The sequence below is a fragment of the Chrysochloris asiatica genome, unplaced genomic scaffold, assembly GCF_000296735.1.
Source record: "Chrysochloris asiatica unplaced genomic scaffold, ChrAsi1.0 scaffold00038, whole genome shotgun sequence".
NCBI lineage: Eukaryota > Metazoa > Chordata > Mammalia > Afrosoricida > Chrysochloridae > Chrysochloris > Chrysochloris asiatica.
In genome coordinates, this window is record NW_006408556.1 from 19174535 (window position 1) to 19186756 (window position 12222).

Sequence of the window (12222 nt, forward strand, 5' to 3'; positions counted from 1 at the left end):
GGAGAAGCGGATATACCCCAAAGCTCCCCACCCCACGACCTCCTGATTGTGCCCTGAAGTCCTCTCAGACCTCAGACACATGCCCAGCCCTGGTCCCGCTCATTCCGCGCCCTCCTCCCCCCTCCCCCCTGTCTCCCCCGGAGGGCTCCAGCTCGAGGCCGGAAGCGGGCCTCCACGCGCAGTAAATACCTGCGCGGCGGCGCAACTGTGAGCGGTTGGTGGGGCCGCGGGGTCTTCATTAGTCCGAGCGAGTCTGTGAGGCCAGACGTGCGTGTTGATGAGGGGGCGCTGCGCCGGGCTGCCTTCCCGTTCCCTTTTCTCTTGAGCTTGGTTTTGTAGGACTTTTCTTTCAGCTCCGCGGAGATGTGCTCGACGCCCGGGCTGCCGACGCCTGGAGCCTCGCTCTCCCTGCGGGTGTCCTTCGTCGATGTGCACCCGGAGGTGATCCCCGTGCAGCTCTGGGGGCTGTTGGGCGAGCGGCGGGAAGAGTACGTGCGACTGAGCCGGGAGATCCAGGAGGCGGCGGCCACGCGCGGTCCGTGGGCGCTGGGTGGCGCTGCGGCCTCGTCGGGCGAGCTGTGCCTGGTGCAGATGGGGCTCATGTGGCACCGCTGTCGTGTCGTCAGCCGGCAGGCGCAGGAGAGCCGCGTCTTCCTACTGGACGAGGGCCGCACCATCACGGCGGGCGCAGGTTCCCTGGCACCCGGGCGCAGCGAGTTCTTCCACCTGCCTTCGGAGGTGCTGGGCTGCGTACTGGCTGGCTTGGTGCCCGCGGGCGGCGGTGGCGCGGGCGGTGGCGAGCCTCAGCACTGGCCATCCAGCGCTGTGGACTTCCTTAGCAACCTGCAGGGCAAGGAAGTGCACGGGCGCGTGCTGGACGTGCTGCTCCCGCATCGCCTGGTCCTCCTGGAGGTGCCTTGTCTTTTTCAGCAGATGCTGGAGCTTGGCCTGGCCCGGCAGGTACCCGAAAGCCTCTTCCGCTCACTGCTCAAACGCTATCTCACAGCGGCCACTTCGGGCCTGGGTCCCGGGGTCCCGGTTCTCCCGCGAGTTCTACCCAAACAAGAGCAACCTGGTCTGGATTACTTCTATCCCCAGCTGCAGCTGGGAGTGACGGAGCCGGTAGTAGTAACCCAGGTGTGCCATCCGCACCGCATTCACTGCCAGCTCCGGAGCCTCTCGCAGGAGATCAGCCGCCTCTCTGAGAGCATGGCCCAGGTGTACCGCAGCTCAACAGGGACAGGAGATGACAAATCTACCAGTGCCCCCTGGGAGGAGCGGGAGGAAAAGGAGGAGAACCCAGACAAGCCGGGGTCTCCATGTGCTTCCTGTGGATTAGATGGGCTTTGGTACAGGGCACTCTTGCTTGAAACCTTCCGGCCGCAGCGCTGTGCCCAAGTGCTTCATGTTGACTATGGAAGGAAGGAGTTAGTGAGTTGTAGTAGTCTCCGGTACTTGCTGCCTGAGTATTTCCGGATGCCCGTGGTGACTTACCCTTGTGCTTTGTATGGACTCTGGGATGGTGGGAGAGGCTGGTCCAGGTCACAGGTCGGTGACCTGAAAGCGCTCATACTGGGTCAGGCAGTGAATGCAAAGATTGAATTTTATTGCGCCTTTGAGCATGTGTATTATGTCACGCTATATGGAGAAGATGGAATTAATCTTAACTGTGTATTTGGTGTACAGTCATGTTGCTTGGCTGACAAATTCCTTCAGAACCAGGGAATAGATGAGGAGGATGAGGAAGAAGAGCCAGAAACAGCTCTTCACACTCAGTCTCCTTCTGAAGAAATGGATGAAGAGATTTCACTCCCATCCTTAAGATCTATCAGGTTAAAGATGAATGCCTTTTACGATGCCCAGGTAGAGTTTGTTAAAAGCCCTTCTGAGTTTTGGATTAGGTTAAGGAAACACAATGGTACCTTCAACAAGTTGATGAGGAGAATGTGCAGTTTCTATTCCTCCGCCACAAAGCTGGATGGTGTAGTTTTGAAACCTGAACCCGATGACCTTTGTTGTGTCAAGTGGAAAGAAAATGGCTATTATCGGGCCATAGTCACCCGGTTAGATGACAAAAGTGTAGATGTGTTCATGGTTGACCGAGGGAATTCAGAAAAAGTAGACTGGTGTGATGTTAGGATGTTGCTTCCTCAGTTTAGGCGATTCCCAATACTGGCTCTGAAATGCACTCTCGCTGATATTTGGCCTTTGGGGAAAAGTTGGAGCCAGGAGGCCATTTCCTTTTTTAAAAAGACTGTGCTCCACAAAGAACTAGTTATCCATGCCCTTGATAGGCAGGCTCATCAATACGTTATTGAGATTCTTGATGAATCCAGGACAGGGGAAGAAAACATCAGTAAGGTAATTGCTCAAGCTGGGCATGCTAAGTATCAGGAATTTGAAACAAAGGACAGCATCCCAATAAGTGTCCATCCCCTAGGACATGTTTCCAACCATTTTACTACAGAGACTAGCAAAGTGTCTCCTATCAAGAAGGTAGACATAGACCAGAAAGCAAAGAGAGATGATAAAACTACAGAAGTGATGACTGGCACCGCAGTTGTTACAAATGTTTCAACTGGACTTGTTTTGCAGGACAAAGAAAAAAGAGCATCTGTTTATACTTCACTCTCACAGAATTTCTTAAAAATTAAGCCAGGCTCTTGTAAAAGTGAGCTAGAAGTTGGAAGTACAGTAGAAGTCAAAGTGTCTTATGTTGAACATCCTGGCTATTTCTGGTGCCAGTTGACTAGGAACATACAAGTGCTTAGAACTCTGATGGGCAATATTCAAGACTATTGCAAAAATACAGCTATTCCTTATCAGGGCACCACCCCAGCTTGTTTGGCAAAACGAACAGTCAATGGAAAATGGTCCAGGGCTCTGATTAGTGGAGCAGAATCTGCAGAGCATGTCAAAGTCATATTTGTAGATTATGGAGACAGAGATATGGTATCTGTGAAGAATATCTATTCAATTAGTGAGGAGTTTCTTAACGTTAAGGTTCAGGCTTTTAGGTGCAGTCTTTATAATTTAATTCAACCAACTGGTCAGAATCCCTTTGTTTGGGATGAAAAGGCAATACAAGCTTTTAGTGAGTTTATAGATACTGCATGGGAAGGGAATCTAGAATTAAAATGCACGATATTTGCTATGGCATCCATACATGATGAAGAACTGTTCCATGTCGTTGACTTGCTAACACCTTTTCAGAGTGCATGCCATACCTTGGTAGAAAAGGGACTTGCAAGACCTGTAAAACTTGAGAGGCCTCTGCAACCGTCTGTTCAGCTACATTCCTACTATTATTCTACACATGATGTGAAAATTGGGAGTGAGGAATCAGTGTATGTAACACATGTTGAGGACCCATGGACATTTTATTGTCAACTGGCAAGAAACGTGAACATATTAGAGCAGTTGTCATGTCATGTTACACAATTAAGTCAAGTTTTGCTGAATTCAAAAACATCTCCCTTGATCTGGGGAAATTTGTGCCTTGCAAAATATACTGATGGAAACTGGTACAGGGGGATAGTAATGGAAAAAGAACCAAATACAATTTTCTTTGTCGATTTTGGGAATGTTTATGTAGTAGCAAATGAGGATCTGCTGCCCATACCCAGTGATGCATATGATGTTTTACTTTTGCCCATGCAAGCTGTTAAGTGTGCATTATCTGATATTCCTGATCATATACCAAAAGAAGTAACCATTTGGTTTCAGGAGACTATTTTAGATAAGCCATTAAAGGCATTGGTTGTAGCAAAAGATCCAGATGGAAGGCTCATTATAGAACTATATGATGGTACTACTCAAATTAATGCTAATATTAATGAGCTGTTAGGATTACTTGGTGACAAAGGCAGGGCAAGCAAAAAGGAAGAAGCAGTCCTCTCTACAAATGAAATTCTTGAAGAAAGTGAAAATATGAAGCTGTTACCTACAAAATATTTAAGAAAATCAGTAGAGGACAAATTGCACAGTATGGAGACATTGGAAGAATCCTGCATGCCTAATGTCAGCTCAGCACGTACAGAACCCAGACTTTTACAAAGTTCAGCAAAGACCAACTTCTTCACTCAATACCAGCACTCCGTGGGAGATAGGAATAACCCAATATCTCCAGTTACAGCTGAAAAGAAAGAAGGAATGTTTAAATCACCTTTGAAGGCAACAGAACTAGAAACCGTTGCTTCTGAGAAAAGAAAACAAGAATGTAATAAAGATTTGCCTCTTAAATTTTCTGAGTTCCCTCAGAAGACTATAATACCTGGCTTTACAACAACTGTTTATGTTTCTCACATAAATAACCTTTCAGACTTTTACATTCAACTCATGGAAGATGAAGCTGAAATTAACCATCTTTCAGAGCGATTAAACCGTACTAGATCAAGACCTGAATATTATACAGGCCCACCTTTGCAAAGAGGAGATGTAATATGTGCCATCTTTCCAGATGACAATTTATGGTATAGGGCTGTGGTCAAAGAGCAACACCCGAATGATAGTTTCTCTGTACAGTTTATAGACTATGGCAATGTTTCTGTGGTTTGTGCTAACAAAATAGGTAGGCTTGACCTAATTAATGCAATATTACCAGGATTGTGCATTCATTGCTCATTGCATGGGCTTTGGATTCCTGGAATTATAAATTGTAAGGAAATGATGCGTTACTTTTCCCACAGGACAAATGAGGCTCAAGTAAGATGTGAATTTGTTGAATTTCAAGATAGATGGAAAGTTATTCTTGTTGATGCACAGGGAATATAGCAGAAGATATAATTAACAAATATTCTTTCAATTCAAGATCTCAATTTTCTACCCAAATTATGAAGAGTTTAAAGAATGTTAACAAACCAGACATTGATACTTCAATATTTCTTAACTGGTACAATCCAGAGATGAAGACGATAAGGGCTTATGCATCTGTGATAGATGGGCCTGAGTACTTTTGGTGTCAGTTTGCTAATACTGAGAAACTTCAATATTTAGAAGTAGAAGTACAAACTGCTGGGCAACTGGTAGCAAAGGGGCAAAATTGTGTCTCGTATCCTTGTATTGGAGATCCCTGCATAGTGAGATACAGAGAAGATGGGCAGTATTATAGGGCACTGATCACGAATGTTTGTGAAGATTATCTTGTGTCCGTCAGGCTGGTGGACTTTGGAAACATTGAGGACTGTGTGGACCCCAAAGCACTCTGGAACCTTCCTTCTGAACTTCTGTTGATTCCCATGCAAGCCTTTCCCTGTTGCCTCTCAGGATTTAATATTTCAGAAGGAGTGTGCCCTCCAGAGGGCAATGACTATTTTTTTGAAGTAGTAACAGAAGATGTGTTGGAACTAACGATATTGGAGATCAAAAAGGATATCTGTGATATTCCTTTAGCAATTGTTGACTTGGAAAGCAAGGGAGAAAGTATTACCAAGAAAATGAGAAAATATTCTAAGATGAACATTACTAACACTGATGTAGTCCGTGGGAAAGGTGGCTCAGAGAAGAAGGGAGTGCTTGGGTGTCCGAGTCTTCATGCTGGGCTTATGACAACGAGTAATAAAACTGAACAGGATAAGGTGCTCTACGTGGAACCACAGGTAAATGAGACCACTGAAAAAATTAAAAAAGATTTAAAAATGATCGAATCCAAATCTTGTAAACTTTATGACTGTGGAATTAATATTTTTGAAGCTTTTGAAAGCCCATGCAAAGATAAAACTGGTACTGATTTGTTGGAAGGTAAAGTAGAGTGCCATTTGGTGGACCAAGTAACATTTGAGAAATGCCTGACTACAGGACATAGCAAATTACTACCATGTGCTAGTGACACAAAGGGGATTCTAGAACTGAATTCACCTGAGGTCCCACTTGCTCCTCATGGTGAATCAAAAGAGTTCCTAGATCTACAAGCTCCTGAGTTGCCACTTGATTTAGTCGGAAAGGCAGATAAAGAAGACCCTGGCCTGGGATCACCAATAGTGCCAGTTTCCCAAGGCTGTGATACAGACGTCACCCTGGAACCACATACACATCAGCTTCTGCCCAACAAGGAAGCCAAGAAACATCCAGAATTGGAACTACCTACAACCCCGCTGTTTCTAGCTGAGGAAATCAATCCTTTGCCTTTAAAACTTAGTGGGAATGTCCGAGAATCTTTGTGTGCCGAGGACAACAGAAAGTCAAGTTGTGTGGAACGTTTCGATGAGCCGCTCAGGACACCATTGCATCAGCATGGAAAAAACAGCAATTCCCAATTGCAGTTTGAAGGGAATATATTTAAAGAAGGACTGATGGAATATAAAAACAGGAATGTCATGTCATCATTGACTCCTTTGTTCTCTGGAGAGGAATCCAGAGATGGAACAAAATACAGTAATGCTTTACCAGATCATGTTTTAGGTATGTGGGATTTTTTTCTGTAACTTTTACTTAAACTTGATAATCTTTTTTTAAAAAAAACTTGTTTTAAGAAAAAGAATATTGCATGGGGATGGGCTGGGGTTATGGGTAGATTAAAACCTGGCAAATAAGTCCTGGTATGGTGCTTTAGGATAAGCACTAGACTACTGACAGCAAGGCATGAATTTAAGAGAGGAGACATTTTAGCAGATTTTTCAAATTTGACTGCTTTCATTTAGAAAGTCTTCACCATCACCACCACCACCACCAAAAATAGATCTAAGGAGACCTGTGTAGGGTTTCAGAGGCTATAAATCTTTACATGAGCAGAAAGCCTCATCCTTCCCCGAGGAACCACTGGTAGTTTCGAACTGCTGACCGTGAGATTAGCAGCCTGACTTGTAACCACTCCACTAACAGAGCTGCTTTGAATATGCTTTAAAAATATTTTAGTCGAGTACTATGCCATCCGGTGAATATACCACAGATTTTCTAGATAGTATCCTGGCATTGGATATTTGGTTCTCATGATTGCATTTTACTGATAATAAACACTGACTTTGTGGTAAGACTGTCTACACACTCACTTACTGCTGTCTCAGTGTAGGAGTGACTATTCTAACCACCAATCACACCCCTTGTAGCAACAGTACCATCTTCTAGTAGCAATAGTCAGCGTTAGAAATCAGAATCCCTTACTCATGATGGTAGTGTTTCCAAGGGATTATATGGGGAGGGGATGCTGAAAGAATTCACAATAAAATCAAGTAAAAGGAACACACATTACCGACTATAACACTGTGTTTCTGCTGCTGCTGTTGTTAAGTGTTGTTGATTCAGTTCTGACTTATAGCAACCCTGTATTAGGGTTTCTGGGGATCAGCTGATGGATTTGAGCTGCCAGCCTTGCCATTCAAAACAACCTTGTGGTCCAGTGCATTATCCTGCAGTGCCACACCAGGACTCCATACCAATGTGCTAATTACATGCTATTGACTATATGTTGTAGTTGTTGTGTGCCGTGGAGTCGGTTCCGACCCATAGCGACCCTGTACAGGGTTTCCGAGGCTGTAAATCTTTATGGGAGCATAACACCTCATCTTTCTCCCACGGAGCAGCTGGTAATTTCGAACTGCTGACCTTGCGGTTCACAGCCTGATTCATAACCGCTACGCTACCAGAGAGAATAAATGCAGATTTAAAAAACAACAACAACAAATGCTTTGTATATCTAAGGACCTATGAGTTATGCATGGAGTCTCTACTTTGTTCATTTAGCAGCTCAACCAGAGAACACCTATGCGCTAAAAGGATTTACTGTTGGATCCAAATGTGTTGTGTGGTCAAGTCTAAGAAACACATGGTCTAAGTGTGAGATTTTGGAACTAGCTGAAGAAGGCACAAAGGTAAGTGAAATTTAAGTACTTTATTTCAAAATATACTTACAGACGGCTACGAAAACATTTTGTCAATTTTTGTTTGAAGAACAGGAGAATTCAGTGGAGCAGATATTGGTCTGCTCATCCCTTAAAGTTCTGTAAAAATTCATACTAAAAATCCATATGTTAAAGGTAGAAGTTTTTTTTAACAAAAACGGGGTAGTTGTTAATCTTACAGTCCAGAAACAAAGGACCCTAGGACCATCAAGGGAGAAGAGGACAAGCGGAATGTGAGCCTTATCCAGAGAAGCAGTGACACCAGAGATGGAGGCAGAGATGGGGACGTGGAGAGAGGAAGCAGCTGAGGACTCTAGATTCATGGGAAGAGGGGGACTAAGAGCTGGCAGCCAGGAGAAGTGCTGTGGAGTCAGTTCCGATCCATAGCGACCCTTAGGGGGTTATAATCGCTGTGATGAAACAAAGTATATGATTTGTTGAATGTAAAACTGATGATCTGGCCTGTAAACTTTTCACTCAATCCACAATAAAAACCTTTAAAAAAAAAAAAAAGTAATAGTATAAAAAAAAAATTGATGGAAAAAAAAAAGTCCATATGTAATTATAATTGGCTACCTCAAATGAGGGGGGGTAATAAAGGTACAAAGTGAAGTGACTGTCTTACAAGTTTACAAGAGGGAGTATAGTTTAAGAGTGTGTGGGGGAAGATAGAGTCCTCACTGAATAGTTTCATCTTGTTTGGATGGGTTTGGTGAAAAGAGATGGGGACAAGATTCTTATGATTCAATAGTGAGTAATAGTTATCTTGACTAACTGCGATAGTCACAACTGTAAAGGTAGAAGTTTTGTAACAAAAATAGGGGAGTAGTTAATCTTACAGTCCAGAAACAGTACTCTAGGACCATCAAGGGGGAAGAGCACAAGCAGAATATAGGACCTTATCCAGAGAAGCAGCGACTCTAGAGATGGAGGCAGCAATGGGGACATGGACAGAGGGAGCAGCTGAGGACTCCAGATTCATGGGAAGAGAGGGACTGAGAGATGGTGGCCAGAAGGCAGACTTGCAGAATGTGCCCTTGGGTGGTGTAAATTATTATATGTGCCTGAGTGTTTAAGAAAAAAAAGCTAAAATGAATAGAGAGAAATGCTGTTAACTGATTGTACATGGAGCGGATTATAATCATTGTAATGAAACGAAGTATATGATTTGTTGAATATAAAACTGATGATCTGCCCTGTAAACTTTCACTCACTTCACAATAAAAACTTAAAAAAAACTATCAGTAGGGCTGGAAACAATATAGCAATCGTTAACCTACTGGTGCTCAGAAAGTGGCAGGAATGCTCTTGATTATCCTTCTTTTTAGGAGGGATGTAGATCTTTTTAGTCTATTTTAATGGCTATAACTGGTATGCTTCAAAATAAAAAAAGATTTGAAATATAATTTTTTTTTTCCTCATCTGAAAAACAAACAAAAAAGCCCATATGTAAGCATCCTGGTGTGTGGCGCCTTAGGTTAAGCACTTGACTTCAAAGTCATTTGAACCAAAAGGCCAGCAGTTCAAACCCACCAGCTCTGGTGTGTTTAGTAGTACAATGCTGTTTGATATTCCATCCTATTCTCACACTGGTTAATTTCCAATTATCTTTGAAGCTGCTTCCAGAAAGCATTCACTGGCATTGATTTCTAAACCTTTCCATCTCCACTTACTTCCCCCAAAACTGCTTTATACCTCTATCATATTATTCTACCTTCTCCTGCAAAAGTCTGTATTTCCTACATCATATTACCTGATTGTTGTTGTTATGTGCCACCAAGTCAGTTCTGACTCATAGCCCCCCTGTATAGAGCTTCCAAGGAGCGACTGGTGAACTTGAACCACCAACTTGGCAGTTCAAATTACTCTGCAGTCCAGCACATTAACCCACAGTGCCACCTCCACCAGGACTCCTGCTTAGAGGTCTGCTAATCCATTAGATTTTGAACTACTGAGGTAAGACCTAAATTTTATCCATCTTTGCTTTTGAGGTATAGATACTCAATATGCATCTGTTGAACTGAAATGCCACTGAGTTCAAACATAAAATTGATGTTTAATAATTTTCTTTGCTTTTTAGAAGTATTTACTGTAACAAAGTGTCGCTGTGGTAAATGAATCAGTTAACAGTTCTTGGAACTTACAACTTTTTGTTAAAATGTGTGTTTTCTTCTAAAGGTTTTGAACCTTTCAAGTGGCATGGAGGAGATGGTGAATCCTGAGAATGTCTGGAATGGCATACCCAATTTGGATAAGAGTCCATCTGAGGTATAGAGTTCTGTAGTCAGTAATTAACAGGAGCACTGCTCTCCTTTTGAAAGGTGACTTAAAAAAATGATTCCCAAAGTCTTTGTGTTAGGAACATTTGAGAAAGATTTCATAACTTAACAATTCATAAAAGCAATTTTTAAAAAATCAAGCTTTTTGGACTTTATTGTTGTTAGGTGCCATCGTGTCAGCACCGACTCATAGCGACCTTATGCACAGCAGGACGAAACACTGCACGATCCTGGGCCAACCTCACTACTGTTGCCACACTTGAGCCCATTGATGCTGCCACTTTGCCAATCCAACTCACTGGGGGTCTTCCTCTTTTTCTCTGACCCTCCACCTTACCAAACATGATATCCTTCTCCAGTGACTGGTCCCTCCTGACAATATGTCTGAAGTATAAGAGAGGAAGTTTGGCCATCCTGGCCTCCAAGGAGCACTCTGGCTGCACTTCTTCCAACACAGATCTGTTGGTTCTTTTGGCAGCCCATGGTACTTTCAATATTTTTCTCCAACACCGTAACTCAAAAGCATCAATTCTTCTATGGTCTTCCTTATTCACTGTCAAGCTTTCATTTGCATGTGAGGTTATTGAAAATACCATGGCTTGGGTTAGGCGCACCTTAGTCTTCAAGCTGACATCTTTGCTCTTCAACACTTTAAAGGGGTCTTGTGCAGCAGATTTGCCTAATGCAATACGTCGTTTGATTTCTTGACTGCTGCTTCCATGAGTGTTGATAGTTGATTCAAGAATGAAGTCCTTGACAACTTCAATCTTTTCTCTATTCATTGATAAAGAATGGTGTTTATTGGTCCAGTGGTGAGGATTTTTATTTTTTTGGTATTGAGATGTAATTCATACCGAAGGCTGTACTCTTTGAACTTCATCAGTAAATATTTTAAGTCTTCTTCACTTTCAGCAAGCAAGGTTGTATCATCGGCATATCGCAGGTTGTTAATGAGTCTTCTTCCAATCCTGATGCCACGTTTTTCTTCATAGAACCCAGCTTCTCAGATTATTTGCTCAGCATACAGGTTGAATAAGTATGGTAAAAGAATACAACCCTGTCGCACACCTTTCTTAATTTTAAACCATTCAGTGTTCCCATGTTTTATTCGAACAACTGCCTCTTGGTCAATGTACAGATTCCTCCTGAGCACAATTAAGTGTTCTGGAATACTCATACTTCCCAATGTTGTCCATAGCTTGTCATGATCCACACAATCAAAAGTCTTCTCCTCTTTAACTTTTTCATTATTTTCCAGGTTCGGGCACCAAGAATTTATTTTTCAAAAGCAATGACGCCAAACAATTTTAATTTTCTAAATTCCAAAGTGAAAATCAAGTAATAAAACATTAATATAGTTGTCCTATAATTGGAGTTTGCCCTATAATTATAATTATAGTTTGTCCTATAATTATAGTTGGAGTCCTGGTGTAGCGCTGTGGGTTAATGCACCAGACTGCAAAGCTGTTTGAACTGCTAGGTTGGCGGTTCAAGCTCACCAGCTGCTCCTCAGAAACCCTATACACAGTCGCTATGGGTCAGAACCGACTTGACGGCACTTCACAACAACAACAACATAATTAGTTTGGACTTTAGGACAAACTAATTATTAATGTTTTATTACTTGATTTTCACTTTGGAATTTAGAAAATGAAAATTGTTAGGTGTCATTGCTTTTGAAAAAAAATAAATTCTTAGTGCCCAAAACCCGGAAAATAATGTCAAAGTTAAAGAGGAGAATGTAACAATCACATGTAACATGGCCATCCACACACAACCATGGAAAAGTTTGTTTCTATTTCATAATTTTCTTACTTATATGGACCGTAAGTGTATTATTTGTTTAGGAGCCCTGGTGGTGTAATGGTTAAGTATCTGGCTGCTATGTGCTTCTGTAAAGATTACAGTCAAGAAAACCCTATGGAGGCAACTCTATTCTGTCACATGGAAGAGTCATTAGGAGTTGAAATCAGCTTAGTGACACCCAAAAACATCTACATTTTTAGGTATGTTGTTGTTAAGTGCCGTCGAGTCGGTTCCGACCCATAGCGACCCTGTACAGGGTTTCCGAGGGTGTAAATCCTTACGGGAGTAGAAAGCCTCATCTT

At 42.6% G+C, this 12222-nt stretch overlaps 1 protein-coding gene across 1 annotated transcript in view; it reads left to right on the forward strand.

Annotated features, from left to right (window-relative positions):
- Positions 1 to 363: 363 nt before the first annotated feature.
- The window catches only part of TDRD6 (tudor domain containing 6), a 17591-nt gene continuing 5732 nt past the window's right edge, over positions 364 to 12222 (forward strand). The window contains 4 exon segments of the mRNA XM_006860608.1: positions 364 to 4765; positions 4768 to 6399; positions 7681 to 7805; positions 10014 to 10103. Of these exon segments, the coding sequence (XP_006860670.1) occupies positions 364 to 4765; positions 4768 to 6399; positions 7681 to 7805; positions 10014 to 10103 (6249 nt within the window).